This window comes from Eptesicus fuscus, chromosome 10, assembly GCF_027574615.1.
Source record: "Eptesicus fuscus isolate TK198812 chromosome 10, DD_ASM_mEF_20220401, whole genome shotgun sequence".
Classification (NCBI taxonomy): Eukaryota; Metazoa; Chordata; class Mammalia; order Chiroptera; family Vespertilionidae; genus Eptesicus; species Eptesicus fuscus.
The window spans coordinates 54,524,042-54,550,191 of record NC_072482.1 but is presented as its reverse complement, the minus strand read 5'-3'; the positions used below and the strand labels follow the sequence as shown (position 1 = coordinate 54,550,191).

The following is a 26,150-nucleotide window of genomic DNA, read 5'->3' as shown; positions in this document are numbered from 1 at the left end:
CCCAGCTTCTGGTTGAGTGGTGCTCCCCCTGTGGGAGTGCACTGACCACCAGGGGGCAGCTAGTGTGTTGAGCGTCTTCCCCCTGCTGGTCAGTGCATGTCATAGCAACCGGTTGTTCTGCTGTTCGATTGATTTGCATATTAGCCTTTTATTATATGGGATTATGTATTATCTAAAAACAATTTTATTAATAAAATAGGTCCATTTTACATTATTATAAATACTCAGCTAAAAAATATCAGAAATGACTGTCACTTCAAGAGTTAATATGCTCCATCAACATTGCCGAAAAGTAACGTACCTTTAGAATTGCAGGAAGTCATTTCCAACTTATGCATATAAAGATAGCTTATGATATGGTGATAGTTATCATAAAAAAAGTTCCTTCATTAAATACTCCAAGTGTTGTTTTTTTTAGTATTACTTGTTGCTTGTTTTTTTAGTCATGTCTTTATATATATTTATTAATTTAATTTTAATATATCATCAGGGCATATATAGAGCTGCTTCTTGATAGCTGTAGTGTTCTTTCAGCTTCACCATTTAAATGATAGCAGGTGCTTACTACAGAAAAATATAGAAAAGGAAATTTTTTCAGATGCTTGTCAGCTACTTTAAATTTCTTTTCATTTCATCATACAAATTGGCAAATCAATTAAAGCTAATTAAATGCAAACTATTTTCACCACAATATGTTAGTATCATAATCATGAAAGTAATGGTGTTAGATGATGAACCATCATAATTATTTTGAAGGTTTAGAAATATGGCAAAATTAAAAAAGACTTTACATATCTTACATAGTGTAAACAATAAATTAATTATATGTTACAAATATAGATTTTTGTCTTACTAAAATGTATTATTTTTACACTCAGCTGTAATATACAGTACAGTTGGTAACCATTATGCATTTCCCAAGGGTGTTTGATATATTTTCTAACCAGTTGTTAATTTGTCATTTCCTTTAAGAAGAAATCCTTATAAGTTTCTCAGAGTTTCATTTAAAATGTCATGATATGATTCAGTTGTTATGGAAGAACATGGAAAATGGTGTGTGTGACATGTCTAATTTGAAATATGTAACTATTTTGGCCAGAACTCAACTTAAATTTACACTTTGTTTGGAGGAGTTGTTTTTTGAATCATTAATGGGGAGTAAATTATCTTGTGATTATCTACTTTAGTCATTATAAAACATGAGTTTCTAAATGCTGAAGTGTTTACATTATTAAAACAAAAAATATAAATCATAGTCATTTCAGATGTATATGACATTTTCATTCCCTCCAAACTCTTAATAAATGTTAAGATACATAGGCTGTTTCATATGCCTCCTCCTTTGGGTTAACCACTTCCTTTTGATTGACAGTTTGCTCAGAATTAATTGTGAGAATGAAACCCTTTCTTAATTCATAAATTTGATATTAACCCTTTGCACTCGCTTGCTTTTTTCTCGATTCCTTTATTCTAATGCTAACCATGTCGAGTCACACTCAACATCCGAGTGCAAAAGGTTAAATTTCCAATTAACCAGAAACATGTTACTGTAGAAAATGATCTACCTTTCTACATATACATTACAGAAACAGTGTTTCTTTAGATTTCAGTTTTCTATACCATGACATTCTATTGGTAGTGTTCTGGTGATTTTGAAAATTACATAGGAAAACTCTATAGATTATAGAAGAAAAACAGCCTAAAGAATGGACTTGTCGGGGAAAAGCAAAGAAAATAACTTTAAAATGATTCTAAAATATGTGTAACTAGTATATTATCCTTAAAATTACTGTCTTTAAAAAACGTGTTACACTTAGTACTCTGAAAGTATTGTGTGATGTGTTTTCTTTGTATTTTTAAATTGTGTTTGTTTCTATCAGGTTGTTATATGTTAGATATTTATATTGCCCTTGCTATTTCTGCATTCTAGCTAGTCTGAAAGTAAATAAAGATGCATTTTAATTGGCAGTTTTTTGGTAGTAAGAAATTTTATAATTGCTTCATTTGATTTTTGTTTGTTTGTTTGTTTTAAACACTTTAAGGTGCAGCAGTTGAATAACATGGATGAAGTATGTTATGAAAGTGTTCTGAAGCAAGTAAAGGCTGGACACCAGGTATACTTTATTTTATCCTGTTTTAGACAATGCTGTGTTTTTGCTTCATACAGTGACCCTTTGGTCTTTGGCCTTTGTATTTGTATTTTTTAAATGTTGTGTAAATATTACTGGTATTAAAGAGACTGAGCAAAAAGAGAGTTTAAGCCAGTGATGGGCAACCTTTTGAGCTTGGTGTGTCAAACTTCGCCAAAAAACTGAGCATAACTCGGGTAGTGTGTCACTTTGAGGAAAAAACATTATTTCGCAAATGTTTCACCCTCTGCATGCGGCCGCCTCAGCGGCCGCGTGTCATCAGAAATGGCTACGCGTGTCAGTGCTGACACGCGTGTCATACGTTCGCCATCACTGGTTTAAGCAAATTTAACCCTTAAGCACACCAAAAAGCAAAAATGAGCAGGGAGAAAATTACTGCTAATTCTGCCACCCAAAGATAGTTTCTGTTGGTGTATGTTTTTTCATTTGTTAAACTAAAATATTCCCTATCTTTTCTCAGTTATTTCTATAGTTTCTGTAACCTATGTATTATGTTATCCCTATCCAAAAATATCACAGAACCATAAATAGAAAATGTAAATAAACATTTAGATTAAAGATGTCGAATTAAAAAAAGTAATGGTGTGTTTTATGCACTATTGTTCTTTTAGGTTTTGTGTTCCTGTAGGACAGGTCCTATTAAATTGGGTTATAAAGAAATCTTGTTGGTTAAGTTCATAGCATAGTGTCATGTGCAAGGGGAATCCTTGGTAAATATAATTTGATTGTGATGAATTGCCTCATCTTCAAAGATTTAACATCCTTAGTGAGGTGGGATATTGGGAAATATAAAATCCATCAGGACTATGGCCCACTAGTTGATAGTTGCCTCTAGTATTGTTGTTGTTACAAATGCCAAAACCAGTGCCTTCAGATTTTAAGTGCTGAGTTGTTAAGGCAGCACCTTAGTCTTTTACATTAATGCAGTCATCTCAAGTTAAAAGCTCTTTTGCAACACAATTTGAGAACAAAGCTTTATCTTTTTCATTGCTTTAAATTACCTATATTATGTGTGTGACTTTGAAAAAGTTGTCCTAAACTGAGATCTTTTCCTGTTTCAGTCTTTTAAAAGGGATTGTTCTGTTTAAGTCTTCTATTTGCAAGTTGCTCTGCCAACTACTATTTGGCCTGTAAGTGCATGTAGCTTGATCCATGGCAGCTTCTGCCAGTTGCCTTTGTAGTATGTCCAGGACTGAAATTGTAGTGTGGATACTTGGAAAGGAGGATTGTTGCACATTTGGATTTTGGAAGCTGAGGTAGATATCTCTTTCAACAAGACTAGCCAACCTTCATTTAATTCATCACACAAGAATTGCCACTTCACAGGGGTCTTTGATGACTGAGGCCCATGTGGAAGTTTGTTTTCAGTCGTTTAGAACCCCTCACTGGATTACTTTCCCTTTTCTATCTCCTTGAAGTGATATCTTCACTAAGTTGCGGTCCTCTGCTTTTATTACAAAGTTAACAAAGAACTTCCTAATAGAATAGAGTTTCTGAGTTGTGTTTCTTCCCCTCTTTTATTTGTTTTTTTAGTCGTCACCCAAGGATGTTTTTCGCATTGATTTTCAGACAGAGTGAAAGGGAAGAAAGAGGGGAGAGAGAGAGAGGCAGAGAGAGAGACAGAGAGAGAGAGAGAGAAAGCATTGATGTGAGAGAGACATTAACTGGTTGCCTCCCGCACACACCCCGACCCTCAACCGAGGTATGTGCCCTGGACCAGGAATCGAACCCAAGACCCTTTAGTCCTCTGGCCGATGCTCTAATCACTGAAATAAACCAGCCAGGACTGTTTCTTCCCCCTCTTAATCGAGGTTGAATATAATACTACCCCAGTTACTAGCTCTCTTTGTATAAGTCTCCTAGTGATAAATTTCACCAAATGAATTTGTATGTATACATCTATCAGAAAATGAAAAATATATAATTTAACAATCTTTTTATTTTATTATCTAAAAAACTGACCACCAAATTAACTCTTCAATTATATTATTCTGATTAACTCAGATAACTGAAAGGTCTTATGTGCTTCATTCCAAAAGACTCTTCTGTTTAAATGTTTTATTGTATAAATAAGTACAGTAAATTGTGTGTGTGTGTGTGTGTGTGTGTGTGTGTGTGTGTGTGTAGAGAGAGACAGACAGACGGAGACAGAGATAGAAAAGCAGACAGGCGGAGAGCTGTGCTTCTGGTATTCAGATATAGCCATAACTGACTGCATATTAGTGCAGTGTTATTAAGTAGCCATCTACATATTCAATAAAGGTGCTTTTCCTTGTTAAGAAAATATAAATTATTTCTTGTGGGGCTGTGTACTTAATGAATGTTAGCTTTATTTTGTTGCCTTTTAAATATAATTTAGCCGTTAGTGTATAGCTGTAAGAAATTGTAAGTTAGTCTATTCTAGTCCAGGGAAACATAGAATTTTCTCTGCTACTCTCTCTCCCTGACAACCCAGTTAAAAAATCTTTCCAGGGAATATTCCTTGATTTTATTTGTTTTCTTAACCTTCAGTTTGTTTTTGGTATTTGGGGTTTTCTTCCTAGTTGTGGTTTTTCCTAAATAATTTTATCAGAGCAGCTCCTTTTCAGAACTTTATTAAATAGACTAACTGCTCTGTCCATTAAAAGAAAAAAAATACATTCTCAGGTAAATAAATACTTCTCATGATCACAAATTAATAATTTTAAATAAATATGTATACAAATGAATTCATTTTGCTTTTCTCCCATTAGATTAAATTAGAATAGAGCAAATGTCACCTTCAAAAGCCATGCTGCTAGTCTCTGATCATACTATTTCATGGGTTTCAGTGTACCAGTCATCTAAATGTGTGGGCTCATGTACTTAATAGATTTTATGTGCAGCTTTGCCTGAAAAGTATTAAAAACAGTAGGAGGCAGTTGTGTTCCACTCAAGCATGTGTGATGACAGATGGAGAAAATCTTTTCATGTTGACTTTTCAACAGTCATACTCCGCAAGACTTCAAGCTCTTTTTGGCTATTGGGAAATTAAAAGTTGGCGATTCAGCCTTTAATTTTGATCCATCTGCTCAAACTAATGAGACGTCTCATTTGTAAGCTTCTCTTTGTGTTACCAAATGCAAGTACAGCTTTATCATTCCTGTTATTAATTCCCCACCTCCTGTGTAACTTGCAGAATGGGAAAATAATTGATGCCTTAACCCTATTGAGATTTTCTTGTTATACAAACTTTGTTACAGTGATGGGAAAAGAAATTAGAAACTTCCTCAGAGATTATGGCATATTTAGTAAGTCAACTTGTTCATTTTTTACATTATCAAAAAAGTTAAGATTCTTATTTAAGTAGCTTTTTACTCAAAAGTTTGCCTCCAGTTTCAAGGTTTGACAGTGTTAAAGAGAAAAAAGTCTTCTTCAACTTTGGTTTTCCTTATTCAGATGTGTATTTTGTTTTTTTCTTTCTTCATTATTTATAAGTTTTTAGTCCATGTTAGATTCTAATAAGAACCCACCTTTTAAAATTGACTAATAATTATAGATTAATTTAACTTATTACTATCTGAAGGGATTTATTTTTTGTTTCTCAGCATTGCTTCTTATCTTAGTTTATATACATTTAATTATGTACAATTGAAACACATTTTATCATGCTAACTTCAATCCTCTATAATAAAAGCGTAATATGCAAATCGATCGAATGGCTGAACAGTGAGTGGAATGACCATCTGGACGACCATCCGGGACCACGCTATGACACCCCACTGGTGCCAGGCCAGCCAAGACGGGTGTGATGCAATTGGTCAGGGACCCGGCCATCGTCCCATGGTTGCCCCGCAGAGGGAGGCCCAGGCCACCAGCTATGGGGCGATCAATCGGGGAGCACCATGATCGCCCCAAGAGGGAGGTCCAGGTCACCACTGACTGTGGGCTGTGGCAGGAGGGCGGGGCCTCCCTCTGTGAGGGAAGCCCAAGTCCTGGGTGCCAGCAGCTGGAGGGAAGCCCGGGTTTAGGGTGCCGGTGGCCGGAGGGAAGTCCAGGTTCTGGGTGCAAGGCCTACTCTTGCACGAATTTCATGCATCGGGCCTCTAGTACTTTAATAATAGAACTTTTCATTTGCCCTTTTGCCTAAAAAATATTCCTTCCTCCAGATACTAACATCACTAATTCTTGGTACCAGTGCTTCTGTCATATCAAATTTGTCTAACATAACATTTATTTGTGAATTGAGTGCTGCTTTCTTGTCAGCCTTCTTTGTTCCTCCCTTCCTCCAATTGAAACATGTTCCCAAAGAAAGATAAAAGCATGGTTTTGAGGAGACAGACATTTTAACAAGAGCACAGAATGAGCTCCTTTAAAAGGGCCCAGGGTACCTATATTGTTTGGGTATTACCTCCTTCCATATTTGCCTCACACCCTTTCCTTCCTCATTTCCCACTTTCCTGGCTTCTTTCAGACCCTTATCATGGAGATGCTCTTCTCTTTACCTCTGAGCTTTTGCATAGCTTGTTTCTTCTGCCTCACACATTTCTTACTCTCTGCTTGGTTGTCCTCTACTAAACCATTCAGGTCTCATCTTTCTTTGAGAAACCCCCCCTCCACCCCCCCCCTTTTTTTACCTCCCTAACTTTCACCTTCCAATGATTAACTATATAATAACACTGTGTATATATTCATATTTCTAGCTACAGTTTTACATTTTTTTTCTTCCTGGCTGTTTTTGATTAATTCCACTTTTCATGATAAGATTTTAAGTCCCATAAGGAAAGGGGCTATCTTTAGGTTTGAATCACATATTCATGGCCTCACTAGTACCTGGTACACATTTGGTGCTCAGACAGTGTTTGATGAATATGTAAATGGGAGATGTAGTAGTCTTCATAAGTCTGATTTATTCTTAAAGAATTAGGGTGACAACCAACTTCAAGTTCCATGGTAGGCTGAACGTTTAGGTTGAGGGAAGAACAACCTGGAGATGTGGGAATGACATCAAGGTTGCTTTGATTACCTTATTAAGGAACTCTTTTCCCCTGTAGGCTGTAAAGAACAATGAAAGAATATTGGTATTCTTATAAAAAATGTTTCATTATATAAATTTACTCTTAATATTATTTTGTCTAGTTATAGTCATTTCTGTTGGACATATGAAATTATCTGACTTTCTTTTAATTTAAGATATCAATAGGACTTAGCTATTTTTCATGATATAGACATAATTTGTGCCACCAGTAATTTTAAGTTAATATGTTATTTCTTCCTTTTATTTCTGTTCATTAAACCTTAGGGGAGAAACTTCTGAACCCTTTTAAAATTTTATATTTTTAAGAGAACAGAGAAATATTCAATTTTTCTGAAATGTAGTTTACAATAAGAGTACTCAATTATCTTCTTGAAATTATATATATAACAGTTTTTTATTAACTAGTAATGTTCTCTTCATTTGCAAAGGGAATACTTTTTAATATGGAATATTTGTATTGCATTTTCAGATCTTCATTGTTATTAACATTCCTTTTTTCCTTTGTCTTTGAGAATTTTTCAGTTACTGAAGTAATACATTCTTGTAACAAGTGAAGTTACTGAAGTAATACATTCTTGTAACAAGTGAATCAACACACAAGTATAAAAAAGAAAAAGCAAATGAATTACTTTTCCATCCCCTCACCTCACCCCCAGTACTCTTACCCTTGAAGTATATTCTGTTTTCTCATGGCACATACACACATATACAAGTATGTACATATCTTTGGCATTTGAGCTTTCTAAATTTGGTAATCCGTGGCTTCTGGAATTATAACACAAATGGACAGAGCACAGTGGAATATTGTCTCAGAATGAAATTTAGAAATTTTGAGGATATAAACTATATTTAGTTCTATCCTTGCACAGTTTACAGGTCTTAAGCCAAAAGATCAAAAGAAATAAATGCTGTGTATAATCTTGTGGGGGGCCGGGGGGCGGGGGGGAGAAAAACAAATTTATTTTTCCAAAACTGGTTTTCTTTATTTAGATTTGTTATGGAACACCAGGGAACATATATAATCATTCCAACCTGGAAAGCAAATCTCCATCTACTTCATCCATTATATAGTAGTATGTTATCTCTATTTTTATGTGTCTGATTAGTATAACTCCCTTATAGAAGCTATCAACTTTTTCATCCATTTTCTCATTCTTCCCGTCTTCTTTGGTGCACCTCTTCATGATTTACATTATCAAATGTGAAGATAGTACAAGTTGCTTTGTTCTCTTACTAGGTGTTATTTTTTTAACCATTTTATTGTGTAATTTTCCTCTGTTGGTTCTGTTTCATACCTCCAAAATGATTTGCATGAAGACAGCTATAACTATGGGGTTTTGAACATATGCTTTACAGTATATGTGGCCAATACATAAATGCATGTTTTCTGACATAAATGCATATTGTACATAAAAAGTAAAGTTAGTTAAATTATATATAATTTGTCATAAATTTTGTTGTTTGAAAGATTCCATATAAATCTATAGCTGAGTTAAAAAGTATTCCAGACTGAGGAAGCGATTTTATTAGATTATTGGGTAATTTATGTAATTTTTATAATTATAGCATTGGATTACAAAAAATATATAATGATCAGGTTAAATAATATTTAAAAAGTTTTGACTTTTGTGGTATTCATTTTTGTAAAATATTTTGTATATTTAGTATTTTATTCTGTTGATAATAAAACCTAATTTATATACATGTTTATTTTATACTGTTATTTACATTTTTAAATAACAGTAATATAAACTAGGGAAGTACTAAAACAATGTTTGTAATCATTTTTCTGTCTTTTATAACACCATAGAAAATTCTCTGGGTAGCTATTCACAGTATTTTACATTAAATTGTCTGAAGTTAATTTGACAGATATTTATTTTATTTTAGAAAATGATATATTGAATATCTTTATTAACTGGTTTCCAGCTGATATTTAGACTTGGAAGCAGTGGGAGATACATTTAATAAGTTTAGTTACCACAGGAATCTGTTGACTGTATTTTTATAGCCATCTTTGTGATAAGACTGAAAAATTGGTGTCCGAAGGAAATCTGATACAACTATTCATGTGTCTGCTCAAAGTGCAGAAAAGGGAGCTGAACAGTCTAAATTAACCATTGCTGATTTTTACTATCTTGTTTGTAGCTGGGGTTTTAAAGTGTTTATTTTCATGGTAGCATATTTATGTGTGAAGAAGTGGGAAGAAAGAAATATCTCTATAGTTAATATTATAAAACTAGAGGCCTGGTGCACAAAATTTGTGCACGGGGGGTGGTGTCCCTTAGCCCAGCCTGCACCCTCTCCAATCTGGGACCCCTTGGGGGATGTCTGACTGCCGGTTTAGGCCCGATCCCAAAACCAGCAGTCGGACATCCCTCTTGCAATCCGGGACTGCTGGCTCCTAACCGCTCACTTGCCTGCAAGCCTGATAGCCCCTAACAGCTTCTGCCTGCCAGCCTGATTACCCCCTAACCACTCCCCTGCCAGCCTGATCGACACCTAACTGCGCCCCTGCTGGCCCAGTCGCCCCTAACTGCCCTCCCCTGCTGGCCCAATCGCCCCCAACTGCCCTCCCCTGCCAGCCTGATCGCCCCCAACTGTCCTCCCCTGCTCGCCCGGTCACCCCTAACTGCCCTTCCCTGCTGGCCATCTTGTGGTGGCCATCTTTGACCACATGGGGGCGGCCATCTTGTGCGAGGGCATGAGGGTCAATTTGCATATTACCTCTTTATTATATAGGATAGGATTCTGTCTTTAAGAAAATAACATAGTCTCAGATCTCATTTCATTTTTTCTTGGTTTAGTAAATGAATAGGTGGGAAATGCAGCCCTAACTATATCATGACAAATACTGTGGGCATTTCCAAATTGTACAGCATTCATCAAGTTAGTGGCCGCTACTAAAATACGGTCAGAGACCTCTTAAGTCTTGTGAAGGATCTAAGACATTACCCTACCTGCATGCAACCTACCACAAGTTAACTTCATTGTGTACTTTATGTATAGACATGTGCACACAAAGAGAAATAGGAGACACTGGATTATGGAACAGACCTTATATTTATTCACAATACATCTAGCTTTCCACAGGGCAACATGATAACACAAGTTGCACCATAGGAGACTAGCACAAAAATTAGGTAACTTGGAGCTTATATAGTTGTTGCTAGCACATCTGCTCACCCCTTCCTTCAGTGGCAGTGGGGGAATATGGGGAGGAGGAAGAGAAGAAGAGAGGAGGGGTGAAGAAGTAAAAGGAGAAGGGGAGTGAGGAAAGGAGGGAGGGAGAGAGAGAAGGGAAAGAAGTAAAACCAACTGACCTGCCCAAGTAATTTTTACTTTAGAATATAAACAGATTCTCTCCAGAAAGGAAGGGAAGGCCTGTACCCTGGAATATAAGCACCTGTCTCCTTGAGAGAGAAGGAAGGGCTCTAGGTTTTATTACCCTCGGGGGGAGCAGAGACATCCTCTGCCTTTCAAGCACTTCAGTTTCCACTGCTCACAGGCCCTACCATGTAGGAACACTAAGAACTTCAGGGAGGATTATTGTCCAGAAAGACCTAATGGTATCTGGAAAGGACATGTACTCCACTAAACCATCCCAGGGAGACAGAGTCTACTGTTTCTACCGTGGTCTACATTAAAGAGAAAAAAAGGAAGGAAAAGAAAAAATAACTTTCTAACCTTGCCTACATTGCATACTCTCTCTCTCCAGTAACCGTTTTGTCTTGTTCTCCATGTTTTGTTACTGTAGTATTTGATTTACTCTGTCTTATAGCTATATTTTCTTGTTTTTCTTTTTCCTTAATATAAAGAATGTCAATTGAAGAGTACAGATTTGTGGAGAAATGAGATGTTTTTCATTTGTGTTTGAGAAAGTGGCCTAAAGAAATGGAGACAGTTAAGATCCAATCTAAAAGGAATTATAATTTTGATTTTTTTTCTTTACAGTTTTAATTAGTCTAGCTAGTAAATTTGATTGAAACTATATTGGCTTACTAGGGCTTCTTCTTTTCAAGTAAGTATATTCTTTTAGGAAGAATCTTTTCAAGTGTGTTACTTGAGAATATTCAATGCTCAGTTGAGTGTTAAGGAATTATACATGCTGATTATTGTCTAAGAAGAGAAATGAAAAATACTGATGGAAACCTTAAAAATACATTTCTATGTTGTTATTTTATGAAATTAGATTCAGTCCAGAACATCTTACAATGTTGAATAGTAATAGGCCTTCAAGGCTAGTGGCATCTGTAAAAATGAAATTGTTAGCTCACTAATGAATTTTATTTGCATAGTAATAGACTAGCTGATCTTAATTTGCTCTACAGAATAGATGTTGCTATCTGGGGCCTATCAATAACGAATGTCAGTGCAATTTGGACTGTCATGGAGATCAGTAAAATATTTTTTGATGTGTGATACTGTAATGTATCGAAGAAAGAATCTATATTCTGTCTTACTAACCTTTATTGGATTGATCTAGATTTAGCAATGAATTCTTGATCTCCATTTGTCCTATGGGGACTGATTAGGAGGAGTGTAGTTTGGGTCACGTCATTAAGATTTTTGTCATGTTTATGAACATCTTTGACAGCATTAATTCATAGTGCTTGTATTTTTAAAACTTCATTAAATTCCTTTGTCATTAAATTATTCATTAAAAGTAGTTGGCTTCAATATATGTTCCTTAAAAGTTTCATTTATGTGTATGTACCTACATGAACTTCTTAAAATGAATAATACTTATCTAATCTAATAATAGACAAATATGCAAATTGACCATACCTCCGACACACCCAGAAGCCACGCCCACAAGCCACGCCCACCACCCAATCAGAGCGAGTATGCAAATTAACCCAAACCAAGATGGCTACAGCCACAGAGAGCAAGGTTTCCTAGGTAACAGAGGAAGCCAAGCTTTCTGCCAGCCATTGCAGGCCTAAGCCTCCACTCAAGCTACAAAGTTTCAATTATAGAAGGTAAACAAATTCAAACAAATGGCGGCAGAATAGAGCTTGAGAGGGCAGGCCAGGGTTGCTGCCGGCAACAGGGGGAGCAAAGCTTTCCGCACACCCTGGCCGGGCCCACCCGCTTAAGGCAACAAAGTTTCAATTATAACCCCAACACAAATGGCTACAGGCCTCGGAAGGAGCCCCAGGCTTGGCCCTGCTCCAGGCTACAAAGTTTCAATTGTAGAAGGAAAATAAATTCCAGATACCAGGGCCTCTGCTTGCAAACCACCACAGGGGGCATGGCCTGCCTGCAAACCACCACAGGCCCCTCGCTCAGGCCGCCCCCGCCCCAAGGGAACCCCACCCTGATCAGGGACACCCTTCAGGGCAAACTAGCTGGCCCCCATCCCTGTACCAGGCCTCTATCCTATCTAATAAAAGAGTACTATGCAGATTGATCATCACTGCAACACACAATATAGTTGCCCCCATGTGATCAAAGATCCTGCCCCATGTGGACACAAGATGGCCACCACAAGATGGCCTGCAGGGAGGGCAGTTGAGAAGGACCAGGCCTGCAAGGAAGGGCAGTTGGAGGTGATCAACCCTGCAGGAGAGGGCAGTTAGGGGTGACCAGGCCGGCAGAGGAGGGAAGTTGGGGGCAAACATGCTGGCAGCAGAGTGGTTAGGGGGTGATCAGGCTGGCAGGCAGAAGCGGTTAGGGGCAATCAGGAAGGCAGGCAGGCAAGCAGTTGGGAGCCAGCAGTCCTGGATTGTGAGAGGGATGTCCGACTGCCCATTTAGGCCCGATCCCTGGGATTGGGCCTAAATGGGCAATCGGACATCCCTTGAGGGGTCCCAGAGAGGGTACAGGCTGGGCTGAGGGACAACCCCCCTCCGTGCACGAATTTCGTGCACTGGGCCTCTAGTAATCTTATAATACTTAGACTGAACTTTAAAAATGGAAATATAATTCTAATTTATAAACTTCTAAATTACTGAGAATGCTTTATGATTTGGGATCTCTTTTGTAGTCTGTTTGCCTTATTAAGGTCAGAGCCTTGGTGGCTAGAGTGTCAAACATAGACACTGCTACACTTTCTTTTAGCACATGAACTATATCTGGGTCATCAGTCTTAATTCTAGATATTGAACAGAATGGAGATGGTTTTAAGACTAACTGAGGCACTGGCAATATTCAGCAAATATTTATTGAATGCCCAGTGTATGCCAGAGACTGTGCTGGCGAAAGAAAGCAGAGACAATGCATTACTGTTGCTTGTAATCTCATGAGAGAAACAAAGGTTAATCCAATAACTACATATTAAATATACATATTTGATAAAGTACACTGTTCCCCATTCTTTTTAGATCTACTGATGATTTTTAGCTCCATATTCCTTCTATTTCACTGTGTGTAAGAAGTGCTTCCTTCTCCCCTATTTGTTAATTTATTTCTCCATGAACTCAGATTCTTATTTACTCACAGGGTTATAATTCATTATTATATTACTTACGTTGATGATCATAATGTCCCAAATTTGGCAAAGGGAGCCCCCTCAAGCTGGCTTCTTTATATTTTTTACATGTCCCTGCCCCAGACTTGAAATTAATCATTTCTGCAAGCAAACCTATTTCCTGTTTAGTGACCAGTGAAAAGTGTTTTGTTTTTTAAATGCATCTTTTTACTGATTTTCCCCCAAAAAATATTATCCAGAAAAATGCAAGAGTTGATAGGTTTCTAGAATTTTCAACCTTTTGGCAAAAAGAAAATACAGTGTTTGGCGGTTTCTTTCCACTAAGAGAGTTCCTCTTATGCTGCTATTTGTAGACTGCTCCAGGGTGCTGTGTAGGGAGCACAGAACTGCTGAGTTTGGGAGTGGGAGCGGTGTACTGTTGGAAGAGAAACATGAGATTTGGATCTCTCAGGGCCACTAAGTAGCTTTAATCTGTTAGTAGTTTCTGTTTTCGTGGTGATATCGAGTAGACTGATCTTTCACATATGGAATATCAATTTAGCTTTTTATGTAGAGATGGGATTTGGTCTTCCACTTTGTCGTATTTTCAATATTGAACCAAACAAACTAGTAGTTTTCCCTTGTGGGCCTTGAATACCAGCTTGAATACTAATTGGATAAACTGGCCGAGCTCAGTAGCCTAGAAATTTGACCAGACAACTAGGACTCTTGTATTGCCCAAATCAAGTACAAAGTCCTGTATTTGCATACATGGGACAGGCCTCTAGCTGAAAATGCTTACCAACTCTAAAAACTGGGGCTGAGCCAAAGAGTAGAGGGTATACCTTTCCACAACAGCCCACTCCCAATGCTGCTGGTTATCTTCACTAATTGTGAACTTTGCACACAAACATTTGCACAGTTCCTACTGTCTTTGCTGGCCAAAATTTAACTCGCCTAAGTTTGTTATTTGGGTAAATGCTTTAAAAAAAAAAACCATAACAAAACCAGGTTTTCCATTTGAATGCTTTTGTACACAGAAAGCATTTATAACTGTGTCACAAATTTGTTAGCATCATGTATGATATAGAGAATATACTTTGTAAATAGATAGCTTAAATGTTCTATCATTATAATTTGAAATATTACCAAAAATCCTGTTGAAATATATTATTTGCTTGAAATTTAGATGGATAATACTCTAATTTTTTCCTTAAGTTGTAGGTTATGCTAATTAAATAATATTTTATCAACTTTGATCAGATACCTTATAATTTTATTTTAGATGAAAGTATTTTATAGACAGCATTTAATAGAGCCTCATTATGTTTATTTTGACATTGAATTTATGCAAGCATCATACAGCTTATTAGGCCACCTTCTTATTACAGATGACAAAACAAAGCCTAATAACATGCCCAAAGTTAGACATTTAATAAGCTTTGCAATTAAAACTAGAACCTTAGCCTTTTCACTTTTTTTTTTCAACGTTTTCACTCCCACAAAACTGACATTTTCATTTAAACAGTCATTGCCCTGCAAAGAGAAGGGAATGCAAAATAAGTATAATAAAAACATATGCTAATTAGACCTGACGTCCTTCCGGACAACCTTCCAGATGAAGCCAGGGCTGCTAGGGAAGCCCGTGCCTGCTGGCAGCTGGAGGGAAGCCCAGGTCCTGGGTGCCAGAGGGAAGCCGGTGCCGGCAGCCAGGGGAAGGAAGGCCTACTCTTTCTCAAATTTTGTGCATAGGGCCTCTAGTATATCTATAATTTCCATCTGAGAAATCTGGCCTGAGGAAATCATCAATAATATGTCTAAAAAATCTGTAACAACCCGATAATTTTCAGTGATAAGTTTTTTAAAGATTAAATCTTTTCCAAAGAAGTATATGTTCTTTCCATTTAAGGAACTTTTTTTTTCACATTTTTAAGAAATGAATACCAACATATGCCTTTTAAATTGGTCCCAGTGAGTGGGATGTGTAGGGATCAAATTAGGGGTAAAGTAAGGGAAACCTTTGTAAAACAAATAAGCCTTCCCCCCCCCCGCCCTACTGTGTGGGCTATCTTACATGTGCCAGGCTCATTTCTAGTACTCTCTAATTATTATTTGTTGTCCCTACAGCAGCCTTGTAAGGGACAGCATTTTACAGGTGAAAATTGAAGCACATGGAAATTTGCCCAAGTTTATTTAGTATATAAATGCTGAGTTATGATTGAAACATAGTCTATTTGATTCTAAAATACCACTGGTATTCAAAACAAGTCTGCATGTTGTAAGATTAGTTTGGCATCAGGTAAGAGTTTATTATAGATTGCTAAGAAATTTTTTCTAAACAAAAAAATTAATTTGAGTATATTTTAAATAATTATGAGCAAGTAAAATTAATATTTTTATTAAGTTCATTTAGTTTTATATGCTATAAAATCAGATGAAAATTAAAACATTTATTATGCTTTAGACAATTTTAAGGTATAAAATACACATTTATATATAGAATATACAATACTGTTGAGGTTATTTATGTTTATAAATATATTGAACTAGAGGCCCATTGCACGAAATTCATGCATGGGGTGAGGGGGGGTCCCTCAGCCAAGCCTGCACTGCACCTTCTCGCAATCTGGGTCCGCTGGCTCCTAACCGCTCACCTGCCTGCCTGGTTGCCTCGAACCACCTCTGCATGCCGGCCTGATCGCCCCCTAACTGCTCCCCTGCCAGCATGATCGCCCCCTAACTGCTCCTCTGCTGGCCTGATCACCTCTAACTGCCCTCCCCTGCTGGCCTGATCGCCCCTAACTGCCCTCTCCTGCCTGCCTGATTGCCCCTAACTGCCCTCCCCTAACTGCCATCCCCTGCTGGCCTGATCACCCCTAACTGCCCTCCCCTGCCAGCCTGATCACCCCTAACTGCCCTTCCCTGCCGGCCTGACCGCCTCTGCCTCAGCCCCACCACCATGGCTTTGTCCAGAAGGATGTCCGGTCTAATTAGCATATTGCCCTTTTATTAGTATAGATATTCTCCAAAGAGGAATACAGATCTCAAACTGAATGTATATACCTAAATAGTACACATATACAACAAAAGCTGAATTAAGAATTTAGAAATAATTTATTCAAGCATCAATTAGATGACATAAATTATATTACCTGAAAAATATACATATGCTTAATATCTTAAGAAAATTAATTAAAGCTTAAGAAAATATTGGTTATTAGTAAGTTAAGGAGAAAGTGTATAGGACATGGAAAATGTACTTACTATTAGAAAAAGTATTTACTATTTCAAAAATTCTACTTCTCTATTTTTTGCATCAACAATTTAGAGACTATGTTGAAATATAAATGTCTTATGCTTCTAATTAAATTGTACAATGTCTTGATATAGTGAATTTATTGTAAGATAATATTTTATAGGACTTAGCTAGAAATACGATTCATGTTTTTGCTATCATAGTACATATATCATACACTAAGTCCTCCAAGCTTTGTTTTTTAAAATTATTGTACATTTAGATAGCAAACATCTTTTAGTTAGAAGATGTAAAGTGTTATGGATTCCTTTTAACCAAATATAGCAGTTAAAGTTCTATTCAACTCAAACATAGAAACTGATAAATATTAAAATAAATTGGTGAAGAATATATTTCACATTCAGGATAATGCCTTAAATATAATTCAATAATGATAACATGAATCTATTTATCATTTTAAAGCTTAGGTTTCTTGAGGACTGCAGATTCTCAGTGTGAGAGTCCAGAGGTGGCTCTAAACTGCTGAGTGTAGATCTAATTACACAGCTTGGAGCTGCAGAACCACTTCTACTCCAGATTATTTTCTTTGATTTATTTGCATAATTTAATTCATGAAGACAAGTCAGTGAATTATACAGTTTTCTGATATAGTTACAGCAATATAAATTAACCCTATTTAAGGTAGTTTTTATTTTTGTGGTATATCTAATAAATATTTAACTAGGTATTTTAAAGCTAAAATATATGCTTCATTAATTGAGTTGGTTGTCAGAAATATCTCATAATAAATGCTAGTTGTTACACCCATGATTAAAAAGTAGGAGATTTTAAAATTTATTACTTTAGCCCTATTTTTAGTAATAATTTTATTGATATAATCGAAATATAGAAGTACCAAATTTTTTTTTTTACCATTTTAGAACATAAGAATCTTTTCTTCATTCATGACCATCAGTTGAACATTATTTTAGATAATGAACTAGATTAATTTGATTCATTATAAATTCAGTAGCTTTGATTTAGGACCTATCTTTGACTTCAAAGTCCAGAATTTTTGTGTGTGTTTTTAAGATGCTCTCACAATAGCTCATTTTATAAGTTGGGTTTTTTTAACCACAAACTTTGAACTTTTCAATGTCATTAAAATAAACATCCATGTAGCTTTACAACAATATCAAAAGACTAATCATTAGCAATTTTAGTTTATTAAATATCAGTTGAACATTTGCCTATAAATTTAACTTAAACTATCCAGGAAAATTAATGTCTAGTTGAATAATTGGAACTTAGCTTGATACTTCATATTCTAATAAAAGGCATCAGTAAAAGTATTAACTCAGCCTATATCCTATTATATATAACTAGAGGCCCGGTGCATGAAATTCGTGCACAGGGTGGGGGAGGGTGTCCCTCAGCCCAGCCTGCACCCTCTCCAATCTGGGACCCCTCGAGGGATGTCCAGCTGCCCGTTTAGGCCCGATCCTGGTAGGATCGGGCCTAAACGGGCAGTCGGACATTCCTCTCACAATCCAGGACTGCTGGCTCCCAACTGCTCACCTGCCTGCCTGCCTTCCTGATTGCCCCTAACCGCTTCTGCCTGCCAGCCTGATCACCCCCTAACCACTCCTCTGCCAGCCTGATTGATGCCTAACTGCTCCCCTGCCAGCCCGATTGCCCCTAACTGCCCCTCCCCTGCAGGACTGGTCACCCCTAAGGCTTTTATTAGTATACATGTGACCCTTCACAGAAAATTTCACTAACCCTTCTTTACAATAAGGGCTTGACGATTGAATCATTGGGGCCAGACACAAAGATTTCCTTTCTTTGAATAGTGGAAGGAATAATTATCTTGTCTTTAAGTTGCCCTGAACATCAAATGAGATAATGACTTAGAAAAGTATAAAAGCACCATATAATGACAACTGTGTTTCTCATGTACTGAAAAGGCAATAAAATGGTAAAATGAAAAACACTATTTTTAGTCTCCCCCTTCCTTCCTTTACAGCCTTTATTTAAACTTTGAAATTTATAAAATTTCACTCCTATTTTCATTTTTTTACATTCAATATTATTTTGTATTAGTTTCAGGTTTTATATTAGTTACAGAATAGTGGTTAGACAATCATATATTTTACAAAGTGTTCCCAATATTTCCAGTACCCACCTGGCATCATACCATCATCACAACACTGTTGACTATATTCCCTATTTAAGTGACAATAGGTTTATAGGTTCCTTCCCATCTTCCTTTTGTGTTGCTCACCCTTTTCTTTCTCACTTCTTCACTCATTTTCTTTATATAGTATCTCAATTGGCCATCAAAACTCAGTGAAGGCACTGGGACATGCTTAATCTGTTTTCCAGACCAGGAAACTGAGGCTAATTCCAGTTGGCTGTGGAACTGGACTCAACGCACAGGGAGCCCTCACAACTGCACTCTCTGCCTTTCCTAAGTGGCAGCCAACGGGCAAACAGAACAAACCTCCCCGTGAGGCTTCTGAGCCTCGTTCTCAAGCACCTCTTCATCATGGATGCTCCACGTTCTTTCCTCTCCCAGCCCCCATTCTTTACTGCTCCCCCCCCCCCCGCCCCGTCTGGGGAGCAGGTGGTAGGTTTTGTACTCACTGTGCAGGCACACATTGCCCCGGGGTGGGGCGGGGAACTGGGGCAGGGCAGGAACTGGGGGCGGGGGGGGGGCGGGGCGGGCGTGGGCTTGCTTTTGGGCCAAGGCAGGAGCAGGAGTCACTGCCTCTCAACTGTGCAGGCCGCAGCGAGGCCCAGTTAGTGCCGGGAGCTTCGTGGAACTGCCGCAATGGGGTACCCGGCAGTGCAGTGCCCCTCCACTGAGGTGGCACCGCCCCTCAACCCCTGGCTCAGGGCTGCAGGTTCGCGCCCCTCCGCCCGGGCATCCTTCCACAATGGCAGTCATCACCTCTTATTTCTCATGTCTTGGGGCCACTGTAGAACCTCGCTCTCCAAGGGCAAGGCAGATCCCTGACCGCCGGCCCCCTCCGGTACACCCCACCTCGGTGCTGCTCTGCTCCCCTTGGGCCTCCTGCTGCCTGGCTGGCCGCTTCGCCAAAGCCGTGGCACTCTCCCGGGAGCCGCCCCTCAGGCAGAGGCCTGTCCACGCCTGTGGAACCGCCGGCCGCAGCTCCTGGCCGGCTGCTTCGCCGAAGCTTCCTCTTCCTTCAGGCGCTCTCCTCAGACCCCCAGGAGCTTGGCTCTGGCAGCCCAGCCCCTCCGAGGTTCCCTGTAGCCCCTGCTCCACTCAGCTCTCCCGGGCCGCCCGCCTGTCAGGATGCTGTTGGGGCACCCTGCTGCGGGCAGCTTGGTCCTGGGGCAGGGGCTGGGGGTGTGGGGAGCAACTCCAGTAAAGTTTAGTAAACCCCAGGTTGGCGTTAGGATTCGGCTGTGGGCTGTGAGAGAGTCTGCCTGGGCGGAACGAACTCACGCTTAGACCCGGAGTGCCGCCCCACAGTCCTGTAGCCATGCCCACCCTGTGAACGGTCATGACGTGATGGCGTCCTGGACAAATCTGCATATTCCTGCATCCTATCTAATAAAAGAGTAATATGCAGATTGACCATCAATCCAACACACAAGATGGCTGCCCCCATGTGGTCAAAGATCCTGCCCCCATGTGGACACAAGATGGCCACCACAAGATGGCCAGCAGGGAGGGCAGTTGGGAGGGACCAGGCCTGCAGGGGAGGGCAGTTGCGGGGGACCAGGCCTACAGGGGAGGGAAGTTAGGGGTGACCAGGCCTGTAGGGGAGGGCAGTTAGGGGTGATCAGGCCTGTAGAGGAGGGCAGTTAGGGGCAAACAGGCTGGCAGGGGAGCAGTTAGGCATCAATTAGGCTGGCAGGGGAGTGGTTAGGGGGTGATCAGGCTGGCAGGCAGAAGTGGTTAGGGGCAATCAGGAAGGCAGGCAGGTGAGCAGTTGGGGGCCAGCAGTCCTGGATTGTGAGAGGGATGTCCGACTGCCCGTTAAGGCCCGATCCTACCTGGAGGGGTCCCAGATTGGAGAAGGTGCAGGCTGGGCTGAGGGACAACCCCCTCTGTGCACGAATTTCGTGCACTGGGCCTCTAGTATATATATATATATATAGATAAGATAAATAACTACTCATGGCACCTACTACTGAGCTTAGCACATAGTAAGCACTTAATATATCTTGCTATTTTATTCTCAGTCCCAGCAATTATTGACAACAGTGGAGATACCTACATTGTACATTTAGAGATTATACAAGGTACAGGTATGAACAAAGTGGTATGAGAATGATTAATTTTCCCTGGAGATATTGGAGAATTTTTAGAACTCTCCTTAAAATTTCCACAGATGAAGTTGGCAGTAGAACCAATAAAACAAAACATAGGTAAAGGCCTCCAGTGCATGGAGGTTTTGAACTGTGGGAGAAAGGATTTAGAGAAATGACACCCTAAGGTCAATAATGAAGAAACATAGAATATTATGACCTTTAAATCAACTAATTTGCTAACTTTGAGAGAGGACCCCAAATAATTTTTAGATTATGCTTTCCCCTTTTTTTCTTTCTTCTTTTTTTCCTTCCTATAGTTGTTCATGTTATGAATGACAGCTTCTTTGTTCACCATCTTCCCAGACTCCAATTCTGCACCACAGTAACTAGATATATATTCCGAAACTCAGAAACCAGTGCTGAGCTTACCCACTGTTATGTTCCCTGTGCCTGTCATGCAATTATTGGATGACCACGGACTCTTGGAGAAACTAAATCAAGCACAGAAAAAGCTAAAAGTAAAAGGTAGTCAGTGATAATTGCTTAAGAGAAGGGCATATGAATCCTTTGGATGCTTAAAAGAATGAAGTAGCATGTCCAGCTGGAAGCATTTGGGAATATTTTATTATTTTAATTGAACCATAATAGTAATGATACCAATTTTCTGTTTGAGTCGGAATTCGTTGTCTTGCAATATTGAAGAATGAGTTCTCGGACAAAGAAGGTAATCGAAAGCAAAGTTGATTGAGGGATAGACAGACTCCCTCCAGCAGGAAGGCTATCAAGTGGGTTCCACTGAAGCTCTCTAAGGGGTAGATATGTGCCCTGCTGGCTGCTGATTGGTTATTTCAAAGAATTCTGCCTTAGCAACATCCTTGGGATTGGCTACTTCAAACACCTTACTGTCTTGTGATTGGTTATCTGCAAGCTGCCTGCCCTAGCAACATCCATGCTTTTTAAAGATCAAAGATCAATGGCGGGATCTGATTGAAGACTGCCGTGTCAGGTCGAGGTGAACTCACTACCTTTTTCCCACTCAACTGGGTTCAGCTCTAGGTCACTTTGTTTCTGTGGCTGGGTTCAGCTCTAAGTCATTTTACTTCTGCAGCTGGGTTCAGCTCTTTATTCTACTTCCCCTTCCATGGTCCTGCCCCTAACTATCTAGCCCACTTCAATCTTCTCAGTAACTACCATCTCCCTCATGTAGGTATAAGGGTTACTATTTTTTTTTAAATGAAGCTTTATGAACTTGTATGTAATTTTCTGTTAGTTCAATGGCTACAAAACTATATTTTAGCAACTTTTAAAATTGCATTTATCTGATAACACAGATAAGGTAATGTGACCATGGCAATAAAAACTATTTTGTGCCTATATGCTCTTCTGGTATGCAAATATATCTGAAATACATCTGTAGTGACAACTCTTCATTCAAACTATAAAATACAAAAAAAAATAATTTGAGTATTTCCTTAATTTTCCCAAAGATAGTACTTATCAGAACCATTCTAGAAACACAGAGGATGTGTGAAAAGGGTGAAGGGATTAAATAAATAAGTAAGTAAGTAAGTAAGTAAATAAATAAATACAAAAGACCCCAAAAATCAAAATGAAAAAACAACTCATGTTCATAGATAATAGTATGGTGATTACCAGAAGGATAGAGAGGGGGTTGGAGGAAGGTAGGAGAAGTTATAGGGGGGATATGTAGATGATGTATAATAAAATAGTATACCTGAAACTTATACAATTTTATTAACCAGTGTCACCCCAATAAATTCAATAAAAAATAAAATTAAAATAAAGGCATAGAGAAGAAGTTCCCCTCAGACTCCTTACTCTCAAGCTTCATTCATTAACACTTGTAAAAGCCAATATATTGTGAAACATCACTATTCATACCTGTCATGTCGTTCTATCTTTTCAGGTATTTCCATTTTTAGTCTTCTTTCTTAGTGGAAATGTCTAGGAAAGGCTTTGATTCAGGATTTCACCTTTAATCTTTGGCCTCCTCCCTCCTGTTTTCCAATAATCTCAGGCTTAAATATTCCCATTAATTTTTTGATTCCCAGACACACACATTTTCATAAATGAGGAATAAATAGTTATATAGGTGTCATTTTATAACATTTACTGATATAACTATTGAATCTTTTAGGCCAAATTAAACTTATTAATGTTTATACCCTTATAATGGTGCTAATACTTACCAGCTCTGACAGAGGTTCTCAGAGTTCCTGTACAAAGCACACTAGAACTAGGTAGAAATGCAGATTCTTGGCTTGTCTGTGACCTACTTAATCAGAAAAGGAGGTAAGGGATGGAGCAGCATTTGGTGATTTTGAAGCATTACAAAATTTAAGAACTATTGCTTTATTAAATGTAGTGGCTTCACTTACATTATATCCTTTAATCCTTATAGTAATCCTGTGACACTAGTAACTATCTCTGGACTAGTGGAAATAAAATCTAAGAGATTAAATAATTTTTTCTAAGTCTTACTGCTATTTAATAATATTTCAAAGTAAAATTTTTGGTCTTTTTCAAATAATTTGTTCTTTGCATACACGGAAACAATATCCGTTACTTAAGCATTCTAGTTTTTTAAATGATTATTTGAGCTTTTATTCTTGCATTAATTTTAATCAGCATCTCATGTGAAGAACACTTTTTTTGGCAAGTCATATAACAGAAACAGAATTTATATCCACATACTTTCTTTCCTAGTCCAAAACTGATTATATTATATGTATTTAAACTGAATGGCTTTTTACACTAAAAATAAGTATATAAATATTTTAAATGTGTTAACCTAACAAACTTCATTATAACACAATTAAAATTTACCAACAGCATTGACTTGAATCTTCTGTCTAATCTTATTTTCATAACACATGCCCGTTTAACTGCTGTTTGGTCATCAACAGTGTTTTTAAGAATAATTTGGAGTTATTTCTACCAAATGAAACAACGCTGTCCTTTCTGTTAGTTATAATTTTCATATGAGTCTATTTAAATTAATTAACCAAATTAACAAACCATAAAATCCAATATGTTTATAGAGACCCAAAATCTTGTAATGGCTTCTATTGGAGCCTCTAGACAGAAAATCCCTAATAAGAAAGAGAGTTTATTTTACTGAACAAGACATGATGGATTCCTTAATAAAAAGAAATTGCTACTTTAAGTTGTAACTAATATTTCTCTTGGCTGCAGTAGAAAATAATTTGCAAAATGATAAGTTGACAAGTCAGATTGAAATAATTAATGAAGATTTAGGGTCATATTTTATTTTCCCGTATGTTCTTCATATCTGTTATTTCAACAGGATTTACCTAATGTGGCATTTGAATAATGGAGGATAGAAATCTGGTTGCTTTGTAAAACCCTGGGCCATCTGGGAAATGATCTTCAGACTAGACTATTTATATAAAAATATGTTAATATTCATACATATGTCATCGTATATATAGGTAAATTAAGATAGATTATAAGAATTTTAAAAATTATCTTTATAGTGGTGGTTTTATTTATGCTTCCTTTCAGACTTCTTTTTACTTAGAAGAAAATTAAGTTGATGGTTATTATTATTTTTTTTACACAGTAGTCATCTCAGTAGTTATTAATATCTAGACCCCACCTCTAGATATTCTTACTCAGTTGGTATTTTAGGGAGGACCCAGAAATCTATTTTAACAGATACCAGCAGTGATTCTGATGAAGTGGTCCTTGGGCCACAGTATAAGAATCTTTGAAAGAGAATGAATGAACTTCTTTAAGCTAATGCGCTAAGATATTTACCAAAGACAAGTACTCTAAACACTGCAGTAGCCTCCTCCATCCATCCCGCACCCTGCTCCTATAACCAGATCGGCTGACTAGTGATTCTTTCTCATCATAACAGTAGTGTTCCAATTTGGAACCTTGGGACATATTTATCATTGTATGGCTGGTGGTTAGTACATTGCTTGGCACCCAATAAATACTGTGTAAATATCTTAGAATAGATGAATGAAGGAAACCCACCAGTTCTATGTTTAGCATTCCTCTATTAGCCACACTCCATCCATCTTTTGAGTCAGCTGCTTAAATTATGTGTAGTTTTATATTCCTCCTTAAATTATACATGTCTTCCATAGATGGGACCATGTCTTGTCCATTTTCATATCTCTCCTTTTAAGAGTATTTTTCACATGTTTAATTAATAAACATAGTAAATGTTTATTAATTAAAATACATATCTTTTCTCATTCAATCCATCATACTAGATTCTCATCTCCATGAGGGCAGGTACCTTGCTTCTATTTTTTCACAGCAGTTTTCTCAGGATTTGGTAGTGATTGCATGCTCAGAAATATTGAATGAATAAATTAATTAATAAAATAATAAACTTTATTTTAATTGAGATTTTTAAAAAAAATTTAATGTTGAGGGTTAATGAGCTTTGTGTGTGATAAAATGTATCTCTCTCTCTCTCTCTCTCTCTCTCTCTCTCTATATCTATATATATATATATATATATATATATATAAAGTAGAGGAATATGCTAATTAACTGGGACACCATAACAGGTCGACCGGACAGGAGGAGGTTGTGTGTGCAGCATCAGGGGCGGGGCGGCAGGGGCCTCCACACGCCTGCACTGGGGAAGGGCCTGATCAGCAGCAGCCACAGCTGCTTTAAGGGCTAGAGAGGGAGGCAGGGTGACCGGCAGCGGCCGCGGCTGCTGCGGGGCCTGGAGAACGAGGCAGGGCTGGACTGGCATTAGCGTGGCTCTGCGGGGCCCGGAGAGCGAGGCAGGGCGACTGGCAGTGGCGTGGCTGCTGTGGGGCCCGGAGAGAGAGGCAGGGCCGACCGGCAGTGGCGTGGCTGCTGTGGGGCCCGGAGAGAGAGGCAGGGCCCAACTGGCAGTGGCGTGGCTGCTGTGGGGCCCAGAGAGAGAGGCAGGGCCCAACTGGCAGTGGCGTGGCTGCTGTGGGGCCCAGAGAGTGAGGCAGGGCTGGACTGGCAGTGGCGTGGCTGCTTCAGGGCCGGAGAGTGAGGCAGGGCTGGACTGGCAGCGGCGTGGCT

General features: G+C 38.4%; 1 protein-coding gene and 1 long non-coding RNA gene across 2 annotated transcripts in view; one reads left to right on the top strand and one right to left on the bottom strand.

Moving 5' to 3' along the window:
• The window catches only part of ASCC3 (activating signal cointegrator 1 complex subunit 3), a 262,237-nt gene that overhangs the window by 99,753 nt on the left and 136,334 nt on the right, over positions 1 to 26,150 (top strand). Inside the window, exon 13 of the mRNA XM_008153441.3 lies at positions 2,043 to 2,114. Within this exon, the coding sequence (XP_008151663.2) occupies positions 2,043 to 2,114 (72 nt within the window). The remainder of the gene's footprint in view (positions 1 to 2,042; positions 2,115 to 26,150) is intronic.
• LOC114230011 (uncharacterized) lies at positions 456 to 24,942 on the bottom strand. Its single transcript, XR_003615846.2, has 3 exons — positions 24,882 to 24,942; positions 23,291 to 23,373; positions 456 to 564 (listed from the first exon to the last, which is right to left on the bottom strand). It is a non-coding gene; the product is annotated as an uncharacterized LOC114230011 (long non-coding RNA).